Here is a 15,362-nt window from a genome sequence, read left to right as displayed (position 1 = left end):
TTTCAGGCTGCTTTCTCTGGCCAGAGTAAGATTTTAAATTGACCAAATGTTAATATTTAACTGTTCTAAATTAAAAACCCTTTTAATTACTATGCCAAGATCTAGAGTCAAAGGGAGATTTATAAGGAAGTAATTAAAATGATTTTATTACTTGCAGTGGAAAAAGCCCAGGATGCAGCACAATTTTTTTGATCCAATGGGCCATGGGTCCATCCAGGCCATTTGTAAGAAGCAATAAAGAATTCTGGAAGATCAGTTGTTTCAGGTAAAGAAGCCTAAAGAAGAAATACAGGCAGAGGTGTCAGCGTTTTTCAAATATATTCCAAAAACCATTATAAGAAAACACCATGCCCTTTTGCAATGCTTGTCACTGTTTTTTATTTTGTACATTCAATTTTCTGAATGGCATCCCTGAAAAGGGTTATTTGTGTAAGATATCTATTTCACTCTATGTTTAAAAATGGCAATTCAATGTGGGGAATCACAATATATATAGTACAAAATCGTAAGAACAAACATAGAATGTGGTACCGTATGATGCAATAATTTCAGCCATTGTTTCTGTCATCTTGAATCAGAGTTTTGGTCATCCCTGTGGAAGACCACATGATGTTATTTAAATTTGGCCTCACAAACAATGTTTACTTTTATATCCCTCCTACATTGGAGAGTGTGTGCACTTCGGATGTGAAATTAATTTGGAAACAATGCATTTGTGACAAATACGCATTAACTCACTTGGAGCCCCAAGAAACTCCAATTTTGTACCAGCTATTGGGAAACAAAACTGGGATAAATTGATGGATAGCTATAAAATCCTTGAAGAATAAAAAGAACTTCAGAAAGCGTGTAAGGCCAAACGTACAACGAATGCCAAGATGTCTTCAGAGTCTATGTTAGGTCCTGACAGTCAGTTTCAGCTGCTCTCTTTCCAAGAAGCCAAATTAAACGTATGGACCTTGCTCTGTTCATGTCACTCAAAGAAAGTCTAAAGCCCTATACCCTGGTTTTTTCTTTCAAACTCCTAAAGAGTAATAAGTTTCACTTCCATAAATAATCAGTATTCCACAAAATAAGAATGTGTTTATTAATTTTCTATCACTTATGCATACACATACATTCACACACACATACATTCACACACACACATAATTTTTGAGAGTACTTTAACATTTTAAAAGTGTTTTATTTTCTCAATAGCTTTATGTGATATAATCAGGGCAAATATTATTCACTCTATTTTACGAATGAGGAAACAAACCTCTAAAAGTTAAATGACATACTAAGTCCTCTCACTTAAATAAGAAATACCCCTGAGACCAGACCCAGGTATTAGATTTCTTAACACTGTGTTTCATTCATCATTTAGCCACTTTATCAGAAATAAATGGATACTTTGCAACAGAAGTAAAATGTCTACTGAAAATTTTTATGATTGTTCATTGAACAAGTCAGGCTACTGATCCAATATCTTGCCCCACAAAATTACTTCTGACAAGTATAAAACAGCTTGAGAGACTAAAGGAAAATTTTAAATGTACACTTCTGCTTGAAAAGATATCCATCCAAAATATTTATAAATTTGAATTTCTATGAAAGAGTTCAGTTTTGATTCAAAAAGCTATTATCATCTGATAAGAAAGTGATTAAATCCTGAGTTTCATTACTAAAAACACTGCTATTTAGGTGATGGAAGAAAAGTGCCAGATCTTTAAGCAGATCATGGTAGAGTATCTACATGATAACTTAAAGAACGGTATCACGGAAATCCTAGAAATTCAGGTGATTTTAGATTCCTGTGCCATCAGATTGACCATAGACTTGGAGCAGAATAAATTTACTGCTCTGAGTAGATAGTTTCAGACCCATAGACCAATTCTCCAAAGGAGCCTTTCTACCTGGGACAGAGATACACATACCCTATACATTACTCATACTTTCCCATTGTATTATTATTGGTTAATCAGTGTGCTTTTAGGAATTTATAGTATTAAGTTGCCTCATGTTCCAGAAAAATAGCTAGAGTGTCACTATTATTTTAATTTATCACTTTATAATTCTAATTTAATAGCAGAACTAGGATATTTCCCTTCTGCTCTGTGGAAACAGTAAAGATATAAATATGACTTCAGACAGACCTCATCAGGATTAAGCTATTCAGAATCTGACGTCCCCATTCCAAAGTCGACCAGAGAACTTTGCACATGGAGGTATTCCATAAATATCTGATAATAATGAGGAGATATATATCTAGCTGGCACATGGAGGTATTCCATAAATATCTGATAATAATAAGGAGATACATATCTAGCTGGTAGATTTCATCACTTTAAAATATCATTTTCCCCCCAAAGGCACATTAAGTTAAATTATAATAACAGCATGAATTTTTTTCTTATGATTTATCATTTAAAAATAAAAATCTATGAATGGATAACCCTTCTCCATAAGATAAGGCAATAGAGAAACAACAGGCAAAATGCCGTATTCATTGAAAACATATTTACCAACCCACTAAACCAGATCAATTCATGAAGCTCACCTGTTGGATCTGTCATGATTTTTACCAATTAATTAATATTGTGTTTCCTAAAAATAAACTCATAGGATTTGAGGCCCAGTAAGCACATATTACCTTGCAATTTTATTTACCTTATGATACCAGATGATCTGATATAATAAACTCAGGGCAAATTTTACATCTTATTACTCCATAATTATTTCATTCCCCTATAAAGTAAGAGTGTTTTTAAGGGCTTATAAATAAAAGTAAACACCACAGAATAACAGCTTTTAGGAATTGGTAATAGAAGTCTGGCTTCAATAAATGATTTTTTTTTTTTTTGGTCAAAGGATAGCTTCATAAAGCAAAAAAGTCAAGAGAGTCAGCTGACAGAGACAAAAATTCCAAAATGACAGTGGCTTAAGATAGAAATTTAATTTTAAAAAGTTTTACACTATTACATATGGGCATTTTTAATTATTTCCATAGTAAAGTTGAAAATTTTCAGTCATAATCTAATTCTATTTCAAAATTAATATTAGTCAAATTTGAATAGTCTCCCTGCTTTAATATTTCAATTTAGATATTAAAGATACTGTGAACAAATGTAAGAATTATATGCAATGGTGAACACTGGAGAATTTTTAAAAATAATTCCTGCATTTTAATCGAATCAAAATCTCTAAAAGTAATGGAAACCTAGTCACAGAGCAGCTTGAGAACAAACCAATCAAATTCTGGACATTCTTATTAAAAGCCCATATCTACACAATACCCACTCAGTGAATCACTCCCTTCATCCCTAGTTGCATTTACTCCCACTTAAATTTGGATAATGAGTGACCTGAGAATCAGAAGAAGGCAACAGAGAACATCATTCTCTTCTGACCTTCACAATCCAAGGTCAGTGGCCATGCATACCAAGAAATATCTTCTAAGGTACTTGATATTGGAGGGGAAAAGGCTAACTTTTTGGTTGCTAACGGCAAAATGAATTTTTCATCTTCAATAATATTTGCCTTGATGCCGTAACTCTGAAAGAGTTATGCTTTGATACTTTGCTAGTTTCTGTTTTTTTAAACAATCTAATTTCTTGTACATATCAATAATCAGTGACCACGCTACGGCAGGTGGTGCCAGTTCTCCAGGGTTCCTGCTTTGAATAGGCTTTCCTTTTATTCGTAGTGATAATTTTAGCTCAGTCCCTGCAAGCTCAGAAAAATGACTATATTTCCTGGTCCCCCTTGGCTCCTAGGTGTGGCCACATTACTAAATTCTGGCCCATGGAGTGTAAGCAGAAGTGTCACTGGCAGCTTCTGAGAACTTTTCCTTAAGAGACATTTGGCACTTGATTTTACTCCTTTTTATTGATCTTTTTTAAAATTTTCCTGCTGGCAGGAATTTGGGTATAGATGGACATGCAGCAGTTTCTTGAACCATTATATGACCTCGGCTATAAAGGCTCTGGAAAACAGAACAAGGAGGAAGAAGCCTGGGTATCCAACACCAAGGAGTGCAATTCTACCACCCACTTCCAGTTTTGTTGGTAAGAAATCAATTTCTGTTTAAGTCACTATCATTTTGGACTTTTGTCATTCTCTGATGAGCCCAATTAAAGCTAAAACAGCACGCAGAACTGACATTAAAGATGCTATGGTAGGGCAATACCATATTTCATTGAACCCAGGACATCATCAAATGTAAGAAGCTTCCCAATTTCAGAGTTGTAAAAAAGTAAAGAAAATGTGCCTCTGGAGATTGATGAACTGATATTTCCTAAAACGACTTCCCTAGAACACTAGTTCTGAGAAATTGTAATAGATAATTACAAAAGGAGGAGCTGATTAATCAAACAGTTCTGAGAAACTGGTTTTAACAATTAAATAGATTTTTGTCCTCAATGCAGCAGTTTTTATAAACTACCTAAGTGCTGCTGAGCGTCTCTAAGAAACAAAAATAATGATTTGTGATTTTTAATGTGCATGACCCAATGCAAAGTATTTTACTTACTTTCCTTTGATTTCACATCAGTTTTATTGTGAAGCAGATCAGAGGACTAGTGTTTCATGGAATGCACTTTGGCAAGAACCATAGTATGGACTAGATAGACCCAAATTTGGGGAGTCCATGTAACCAAGCCAGACCATATGAGGCCTTCCAAAATAGCCCCACACCCATGTCCTCAGCCTGCCTTTTGTCTGTAGAAAAAACTTTAGTCAAAGAATAAATTTAATCAGAGAAGTGAGAAAATGCAGAAAGAAAGGGAAACAGTCAAGCAAGACAAAATAAGAATACTTTAACCATTAAACAAAGTCAAGGACCTTTAGTTCTTTCTCAAGGACTATAGATAATATTCTGAGCCATGTCCTTTGAGCTGATTTGTAGATACTGAAACCCTTACCAGATGGAAGAAGTTAACTGTATGCTGCCCACAAGCACTTAGACCCCAGACCGGTTGGAGCCAGAAGGTTGATGATGCTGACTCCCAATTACCTCACCACCAACCAATCAGAAGAATGTCCACAAGCTTACCACGCCCTGCTCCTTGAACACTGTAAGACTCCTCACTACCCACTCCAGGGCGGGACACACGGTTTTGAGGACATTAGCCCGCTGTGGCCCCCTTTGCCTGGCAAAGCAATAAAGCTATTCTTTTCTACTTCACCCAAAACTCTGTCTCTGTATTTCTATTCGGCACTGGTGAACAGATATCAACACACAGGCTCCTTATATCAACACACCAAATCACCTCAGGAATCTACTTTTTAACAGCCCCGTTTTTGTTCCAAGAGAAGGGAAAAAATGAATTTTCACATTTCTTTTTGAAGATATGTCCTGCAGTGATCAATTCAGCCCCATGGCATTGGTCAAGTCGTGTTCAATTACATCACAGTGCTATGCATCAGACTTTGACTAGTAAAGAAAATAAACTGACAATTCGGAAACCGATTTGACAGATGAGACATTCATTCTGCCACAAGTTCAGCTGGATAAGGAGTGAGGCCAGTGCGTATTTCCTAAAGTTTGCTGAAGGGTTTGAGGTTCTATTTTGAGAAGGAGAGAAAGAAAGGAGAGAGCCTGGAGGAGACATGAGGAAATGTTTCGATGCTATTTGAATTTTAAGACTCTTAATTCAGAGACAAATGATTCTGTCCCTGGTTCTTTACCCACTGAGCAGAGGAGATTCTGAAATTAGCTGAGGGAAGGATGTACTTAAACAGAATCCACCATAACATCTGGCTGTGATGCTCTTTTGCAGCATCACTGGTGCCTACTGTACGCTATACAATTATTATAAAAGCCTGACGCCATTTGCCTCATGTTCATATGTGTGGAGCTAAACATCAATTTTATGGAAAAGAATAGTCATTTTTGTTCAATATTAGATTAAGAATATAACTATAGAGCTGTGTTTTTCACTTTTCTAATCAGTGTTTTGGTTTCTACAAGATGCTTTACACGGGTGACACACATTATTGATATTAAGTAGATGTTTGTTCAGGTAGGTTAGTTAATTAAATTAAATTTTAATTAAATAATTAAATTAAAACTAATTAAATAAAAAATTTCAATAACCTATGACAGGTAAAAACAAAAATTGATAGTAGTAACTCTGATTTTTTCCAAAGGTAGCTTTCATCCCTCAGTACTTACTATCACTAAAATATATTTCAGAGAAGAAAAAACAAATTCTTCCTAGAGAAATAGATCCAGTCAATCAAATACTATGTCTTATCTAGATAATGATAAAGTATCCAGATGATGAAATAAATTTCCCTTTCTCATCTCAATGATCAGTGGTTTTAAAAGTTATTACATAATACATAAAATACAATTTTACTTTAACTTCCAACGAACAATAGAAAAAGATGTTATTTTTTCTTTGTTGGTAATGCCAACTTAGACACTAAAATCATCTGTATTGGGTGACAGGGAAAAGATGTACTAGTAAACTATGAGGCTGACAAAAAAAAATTTAGAACATTTTTACATACAACAATCTGATACCGTATAATACAGTAAAGCTACAGGTTTTAAATGCTATACCAGCCTTCTTAATGTTTTAATAATTTCTAAATTTTGATAGCTCCACCTAAGATGTGATACTTATCTGTAATAGCTTTGTTAACTTTATTGTTCTCCCGGGGAAATTAACAACAAAACTATTAAAAACATAGCTTTTTAACTAAGCCAAGTAGAAAAATGAACTCTGAATTTCCCCATCTCTGTTTGAAAATAGTATGTTTTATTCAAAACATTTGCAATATTTATAATATAATATAACACAGGGAAGCCTCTTGAAGTTATCTCCCAAATTCAAATGCCTGGAAAAACAATCAGGTACAGAACTGTTGCTTTGATTAGATTTGATTTGACATGATTTGATTTGATTTGATTTGATTTAGGAGCATAGTAGAAGAATTTTCAGGTTACCAAAAATATATAATCTCCGTCAGGGCCAATAAACCCAGAGCTACACCTTTCTTTATGAAAGAAAATGCTCCAAATGATGAAGTCCTGGGTAATTTAGCTCTTACAGAATTCACCTGTTTCAGAAACTTGCTAGTCTCCCAAGCTTAATCCAAGGGAGAAAGAACTACTTTGTATATTATATAATAACATTTCTTTAATGCTCTACTATACAGTCTGTGTGCTAAACCACTCCTTATTCATCATTTCATGGACTTCTTACAGCCCTGTGAGCTGGGTACCACTGCTACCATCATTTCAGCCAGACTAAGAGCCAAGCACACAGGATGCAGAGCTCATGTCTATCTCGGTATGTGAAATGGGGCCACATGACTAAATGCACTGCCTACATGTGCCTATTAACAGACTTCAACTGTGATGCCTCTGCTGGCTCCAAAGGACCTCAGCCCATGCCAATTTTGCATACAGTCATAATAATTGTTTTCTTTCTGAGACATTAAGTTCTGTTTTACCCCTGAATATACTTCTGCTCTCTCCAGCACTTTTCTTTCAATATTTTAGCTTATGTTAGCAGCTCCTGAAGTGTGTTCTGTGGAATCTAAATCTTGGGAAGTATTAACAGTCATTATAAACAAACAAAGAAGAAAAGGTTCTCTGATGTCATGAGTTCAGGAAACACTGGGTAGAAAAAAAAGGTCAATGGAGGAAGAGTTCTCAGTGCCCTCAATATACTAATGAATAGTGTGACTCTTCGGCAGAAAGATACAACACACCATTTCACAAATGTATTTGACCACAGATGGGACACCTTTATTCCAAATATTGCAGGATTGGTGGCCCATGGCACAAATGTTGAGAAATATTGAAATAAGATTTTAACCGTCTAATCACCTGTCTTGTACCATAAGGAGACAAAAGGCTCAAGTGACAGAATTTAAAGTTCCTGTAGGGAGCTACATCAGTCCCATTGTGAATCTCTGCAAGCAAATACACAGTCCCAATGGACTGACAGAGAATCGTCTAATCATTCTTAATGTTTTTAGTGTACAACAATTTGGAACAGAGCTGTCCAATCAAGGCATTGCTCTGAACAATCTCAAGAAAACACTTTTAGGAAAAAGTTAGGCAAAGATTGATCAGCTGGCATTTTTGACCTGACACTAGACATAATTTTAAAGTGGGTGAAGCGAATCTTCATACAAAACAAGGAGCTGTATGGTCTAGGCAGGACCCTCTTGGCCTTCTTTCTTTCCCTTTTTCTCACTTCCTCTCATCCAGTCTGCTTGTACCCAGAGAAAACAGTAAGTTTTTGTTTCCTTTGGTCTGCCCTCACATAGGACTGCCAACCAGGAAAGGCTCCCAATATTCTTAAGTTAGTTTTTTCTAATCTCCCATGATCAACATATTTCTATTCCTCATTACTATGAATCACACTCCACAAAAAATCATTTGAATTGAACTAATTCATCCAGATTAAACAGATTTTTTCATATTTATATAATCATGGAACTCTTTGTATAAGACCTGTTGATATTCTTCTAACGTACGTTCAGCAGACACATTATGGGACTAGTGACTGAAGTCAAGCAATGTAGCTAGGAAACCAGCCAGAGGAGAGCTTTCCCAGGAACTGGGAATGACTCATGGCTCATCTTTCCCACCCAAGATAAAGAATTTGGTGAATCTCAGTTCTCATCCAGGTAATGTGCTCCAGGAAAGGGAGATGTTTTAGGCTGGGGATGCACTGAATTTTCTCAGAAAAATCATTCCCACTGTTGGCAACTGCTTACCCTAAGTGTATATATATACCATCCTATGTTGAAAATGGTATTTTAAAAAATTGGGGAAAGGTTGGTGTGGGGGGAGTTATCCAGAAGCATACCCACACAAAAGAATTCATTTTCACTGTATTCAGAGGCAATTTGATGTATTGAGGGTATTTTCTATGTAGTCACCAGGCAAAGAATTAATCTATTTTTAAGCTCTTCCTGTGGCTACCAGTTTAACTCAGTTCATATAGACCCCACGTTCTTCATTGAAGTTCTTGTTGTATTTCTGATATCTGACCAGGTATTAGGACAACTCCAACACTCAGAAACTTTTTGAAAGGACCTCAGCCCTCAAGCTACTGTGCCCTAGAAATGGGAAGCTATTTCCTTGTGGGTAACAGAACTCTTACAGATCAGCCAAATTTTCCTTATTGCTTTCCTGGAATTACTTAGCAACTTTATTGCATTATTTCATAGCACTAGGTAATTTAAATTCTCCCAGAGTACTAATCATTAAGATTTTTCATTTAAATATCACCATAGTCACTTTTATGCAAACAAATCCCTAGGAGCCAATAAATGATTTAGAATTAGATTGCCTTTTTCTATGCTACAGTGAGTGGCAACCTGGGAAAGAAACATACCTCATTTTCTCTATAATATAAAATACTCTAAACTGCAAAAAATAAGGCTTCAAAAGGAAATGTTAGAAAGAATCCAGAAAAAATGTGTATTGACACCCAAATGAGTATTTGGCTAACTGGGACCCTCACTAAAAGCAAGAGAAAGAGTAATCCTTATGAAGAGGGTGAATTTATTATTTTCGTAAACACTTCTGTCTCTTTTTTTCCAGATAAGGACAAAATTGAAAAAGAAAACAGCCAGAAAAATAACTGTTTTCCAATTGATCTTATAAGTAAGTCAATAAAAGCTATGAATCTGAGCCACACTTCTAAAGATGTTATGTCTTACTGATTGTGGAAAAAATCCAAAAATATATCTAAGTTGATCATTTCATAAAGTTAGCTCTGGTTCCAAGATTAAAAGGCTTTTTTCTATTTTGAACCTGAACTGGCCAAAGCTAACTGATTATACCGGAAGTCTAGGAACCATTTGGGGGGCAGATCTTTTAAAGTCCTGGCTCTGCCATTTAAGTAATTCTATGATGGCTTTTCTCTCCTCTCCATCTCCATCTCCGTGTGAGTTGGCCTCTCTCTGTGTCAATGTTCTTGTCTTTAAAATGTGGAGAATTACAGTACCCACTACATCAAGCTGGGAATTAGATGAGATAATGTATGAAAGTGCTGATAAGAGTGTTTGGCACACAGCTAATCAATACATGGCAGCTATTATGATCTTTTCTGATACTAGTTATAATTTAGCAGGTCTTGCTACTGGAATATGAAGTGGAATAATAAGTCAGGGGATTACATCTTTTGAAAGCATAGCACATTAAACATTTAATGAGGAACTTGTGGATTTACAACTCATCCAACAGCAAACAATAGCCCGGCTTGCTCTGAGATGCTGAGAGCTTCCGGGCAGCCAGGACCTTACATCTTCATTGCAGAGGGAAGAGGAAGTTCTCCAGCAGCCAGAGAACCCCTCTCTGCCCTGGACATTTTTTTAATTTAATTTTTATTTTCTATTGGAGTATAGTTAATTTACAGTGCTGTGTTAGTTTCAGGTATACAGCAAAGTGATTCATTTATCCATATACATATATCCATTCTTTTTCAGATTATTTCCCATATAGATTATTACAGAATATTGAGTATAGTTCCCTGTGCTATAGAGTAGGTCTTTGTTGATAATCTATTTTGTATATAGTAGTGTGCATATGTTAATCCCAAACTCCTAATTTATTCCTCCCTCCCACCCTTCCCCTTTGGTAACCAAAAGTTTGTTTTTGAAGTAAATCAGACAGAGAAAGACAAATATATGATATCACTTATATGTGGAATCTAAAAAAAAAAATGATACAAATGGCTTGGGCATTTGTAGCAGGCCTTGAATACAATCAAAATCTCAACTGAGAGACACCACAAATGGGATGGTAAAACTGCAGCTCTGAGTTAGATATCTGTGATAACTAGACAGGTGGAAGATTCTTTATGCAAGATACCTATTATCAGAAGATAACACCTCTTGAAAATGAAAGGGAAAACCAATACAATAGTATTACAAAACAGGAGGGTGTTACGAAACATGGCAATTTCACGAAGGAGTTTGCCAGCTCATCAGGGAAATTTGAAGGTGTTCTTTAAATGGAAAATGTGAGGATTTTTGAGGATAAACTTCTGCTAGTCATCATAGCATACCTGTCTGCAGTTACTGGTATTTACTTTATCTTCATTTCATAATGGAGTACCCAAGAGCTATCAAAACTCTGTTTTGATGAATTCACAAAATAACTAAGTTTACTTAAAAAAAGAAAAATAAGGACAACTAATGACTTGCTTAAGCATTGGGTCACCAAAAAGCCAATCATCAGAAACATGAACTTCTCTGCAATGATTAGCAATGTAAATGAACACAATCATTCCTGAAGAGAGGAAACTATATCTAATTAATATTAGTGAACTTTCAAAGTCCACATGAAAATTTGGGGGCATGTAACAACCATTTTGGGGAAAGGTTTTTTTAATTTATATGACAAAATTATCTCGGAAAGCACAAAACTCACTATTTTAGTTATTTAAAATTGCTTTATATGCACCTACGAACACACTTATACAAACACACACATACATGAGTCAAACAGAGAGGATACTTACTGCCACTTCATTCATACTCAGAAGCAAGGGGCTGGGTGGCAGGGTGCCAAGGCGATATTTGAAACCCTCCTCCAAAGTCATTCCCCAGAATTGGCTGTAGTTCTGGGCTGTCCATCTGCCTTACAAATGAAAGAGAAAAATAGGTACAGGTTACATGATGTCACTTTTATCATTACATGTTCATTTATATTTCTGAAATTATATAGAAGCAAATCTGACAAAATTGGAACTGTTACTGAAAGCTAGATATTCATTGTATTAATGATGCATTATTGATTACTCTAATAGGGAAGCATATCACTCTTCTTAAAGTAGGTCTATGTCAATTATTTTAATGACTCAAATGAGGAACCTAAGGCTGTATTAATATAGACTAAATTTAAGAATATTGAATCTCCACATACAGTAAAGGGATTTTAGTGATAATAAGGCCAATATATGCAGTTTCTTCTAAATGTCATTAAATGTATTTTAGAAAGAAGCTTGAATGTTCAGAAATGTACTTATAGGTTAAATAGGGTAATCTGTTTTATTTATCTTTTAGATTTGAAAAGAAGCTGACCATGTAAAAACAAGTATCCATGAAAAATTAAGGATAAAATAGTTATACTTAAAAAGATTACAGCAACGTTAATTAATTTTATTGAAATATTTTATTTAATATTGAAATATTCTATTATATATTAAATGAGTTAATTTGTGGTAAATGCTCAATAATATTAGTCATTATTAATATAATATAAATTCAATTGATGTAAAATTAAATAACAAAAAATACATTTTTTTAAAGACATATTTTGTGCCTTTACATAAAAAAGTAAGCTTTGTTATCAAAATCTAATGTTGAGATTTCAAGACAACAATTCCTTAAGAGATGATAGGAGATGAAAAATGAGAAAGATGAAAGTAATTTAATCATTGTTTGTTTGAATTAGCTACAACTTAAGGACAATATATTTTCAGTACTTAAGGCAAATCTAAACTCTATCTTGTTGTGTTTATCACCAAAATTGTTTACAGTGTGAAAGGCTCTTATGAATGATTGAAGATATGACTCAATTTTCAATAATATGCCTGGCAAGTTAATGCTTTTCTTTTACAAGATCTGTTAGTTCATAAAGCTTTAAGCAACTTTGAGCCACAATTTTTAAATGTAATCTCCATCATCCAAGGAATTTCAATAAAGAAACTTTTGAATATATTAGACATTGCAGGTTTATTTAAGAGACTACCAGGATCAGCCTTAGGCAAAATCACGCAACAGTAAAGAATGTTTTTGGTGCCCTACACTAGTAGTTTTCAAACATTGAGACATTTTGGGGCCATTTAATTAATCATTCAATTTAGTGAATAGGAATCAGTATTTTAAAAGATAAAATAAAGTATAAGAGAAACAATAGCAAATATTAGAGTTTATTGGACAGAGTGAGGGTAAGTACTATTTATATACATTTAAGTATATGTACAAGTGCACGTGTGTGTGTGTGTGTGTGTGTGTGTGTACTAGGTAATTAAGTTAAATGTATGATTTACTATAATTTATGCTCAAAAAAGCATGAAAAACACCACTGCTCTGTGTCATCCTTTTTGACCTAGGTCATCACTTTTTTTTAAATTGAAGTATAGTTGATTTACAATGTTGTGTTAATTTCTGCTGTACAGCAAAGTGATTCAGTTATACATATCTATATATATCTATATCTATATATCTATATCTATATCTATATATTCTCTTTCATATTCTTTTCCATTATGGTTTATCACAGGATACTGAATATAGTTCCTGTGCTATACAGTAGGACCCTGTTGTTTATCCATCCTATATATACTAGTTTGCATCTGCTAATCCCAAACTCTCAATCCATCCTTCTCCTACCCCACCTCTCCCTTGGCAACAACCAGTCTGTTCTCTATGTCTGTCATCACTTTCCTTTTAACCCAAGTTAGCATTTACTGAACATTCTTAATTTATTTATCACATTCTTCAGTAAACACTGGGAACATAGAAATAAATTTCTCTACCTTCAAAAAGCTCATACTCTAAAAAGCCTACAAAGAGAGATACGACTTCAGTATGTGTAATTTATTAGCTGTAGGTCAAGGTCTGATCAGAGTAGAGGACTGAAACATAACTCTTCCTGAAGGAGTTAGAAGAATTTTTTACAGAAAGTGACTTTTTAGTGCTCAGCCTGGAAGGGTGAGAATGAGTTAGACAGCCAGATGTGAGAGAAGAGAGAATTTATTCTAAATAAAGGCAACTCTGGAGCAAAGCAGGTTTGAAATTGGGAATAACATTTAGGGAATAGCAGATAAGTAGAACACTTAAACTATGAGAGTGACCAGAGAGACAGGGGCTGGAAAGAGTGTAAAAGATGAGGCAGTAAAGCATTTGGGACAGATTGTTATTTATGCTGAGGAGTATAATTATATTCTAAAGCAATGGAGTGTCATTGAAGACTTTTTAAGAACCTGAGTGGCAGAATCAAAGCTTTGTTTTAGAAGGATAACCATGAAAGTATAAAGGATTGGTTGGAGTTTGGTCAGACTGGAAACAGAGAGAAAAGTCAGGTCATTTCAAACTAGGCTTGATAAAGAAATGCACTAGAATATAGCATAAGAATAAAGGAAATAAATTTCTAAAATAAACTCTGTGGGGATTACAAGAGTCTAGTGACTGAGAGTGAAGAGGAAAGAAGCCTCAAACTAACTTCAGATTTTCTGGCTTAGTTGACATGGTAGCAGGGGATGCCAGTAACCAAGGACAAGTCAAAAGGTTAATCCTTTTGGTTTGGGGTATTTTTGACTTTGAGAAATCAGTAAGAAATCAAAGTTAACTTATTCAATAGATAGTCTATAGACTTTGAGTTCATAAGAAAAATCAGGGTTAGAGATAGGATGGATTAAAAATGGGTACAAATTCTTTGTGGCTCTTTCCATCAAGAGATGGAGTCCATTTTTCCAACTGTTGAATGTGAACTGGCCTGGTAACTTGCTTTGCCCAGTAGAAAGCAGTGAAATTGACAATGTGCAAATTTCAAGCTTTGGCCTCAAGTGAGGTCATTTCCACCCTCCACTCATGTCCTGCTTGAACACTGTCATTATGTAAACAAACCAAGGCTGTCCTGCTGGAGACACATGGGTTCCCCAACAACCAGCACCAACCACCAGACATGGGCAGGGGGCCACCTGGACAATGCAACCCCAGCTGAGGCCCTAGATGTCTGTGGACACATGAGTAACCCCAGGAGAGACCAGGAAAAGAGCCTCAGCTAAGTCCATCCCAAATTGCCGGTATGAACAAATAAAAAGCTTGTGCTTTCAGGGTGCTAGATTCTGAAGTGGTTTGTTTCACAGCATCAGATAAACTGAGACTGTTCTCTCTCTCCCTTTTTTCCGCTAACTTGCTGATTATTATTTGTGCTAATTTGCCACTTATAACTGCCCTATCACTAGAAATCCTTTTACAAAGTTATGATATGTGGATTCCTCAGCTAGATTGTAAATTCCTCTAAGAAATTATTTATTTGTATCCTCAGCAGTGCCAAAAGGGAAACACATGTTTTGTTAATATTAATTGCATTACAACATAATACAGGGAATAAATAAGCACTGAAGTGGGCTATGCAGAATGAATAAAGATTTAGATCTAAATACTACCAAGAGGCCAGAAATAAATGTTTTAAAGAGAAGGTTGTATATATTTGTATGTAGACTATTTTAAAAAGCACCTAAAATAGACATTGAATGCTATAATATGACTCTGTTTTCATACATGAAAACAACTTGAACAGCAGGAACAGTAAATATCTGAGAATTAGAACTTTCTTTTAAATTCAAGGACTTTCTACACTCTCTCCTGTTGTTCCCTGGTAAATAATTTTA

The 15,362-nt window shown here is 35.0% G+C and overlaps 1 protein-coding gene across 2 annotated transcripts in view; it reads right to left on the bottom strand.

Moving 5' to 3' along the window:
• Positions 1-15,362, bottom strand: part of TINAG (tubulointerstitial nephritis antigen) — an 85,182-nt gene that overhangs the window by 59,529 nt on the left and 10,291 nt on the right. For both annotated transcript variants that reach the window (XM_061195173.1, XM_061195174.1), the window contains exons 4-5: positions 11,481-11,595; positions 152-275 (exon numbers count right to left, since the gene is read on the bottom strand). In XM_061195173.1, the coding sequence (XP_061051156.1) occupies positions 152-275; positions 11,481-11,595 (239 nt within the window). The remainder of the gene's footprint in view (positions 1-151; positions 276-11,480; positions 11,596-15,362) is intronic.

Source organism: Eubalaena glacialis, chromosome 7 (assembly GCF_028564815.1).
Source record: "Eubalaena glacialis isolate mEubGla1 chromosome 7, mEubGla1.1.hap2.+ XY, whole genome shotgun sequence".
Lineage (NCBI taxonomy): Eukaryota > Metazoa > Chordata > Mammalia > Artiodactyla > Balaenidae > Eubalaena > Eubalaena glacialis.
The sequence above is the reverse complement of the archived record's forward strand: the minus strand, read 5'-3'. Positions and strand labels throughout refer to the sequence as shown.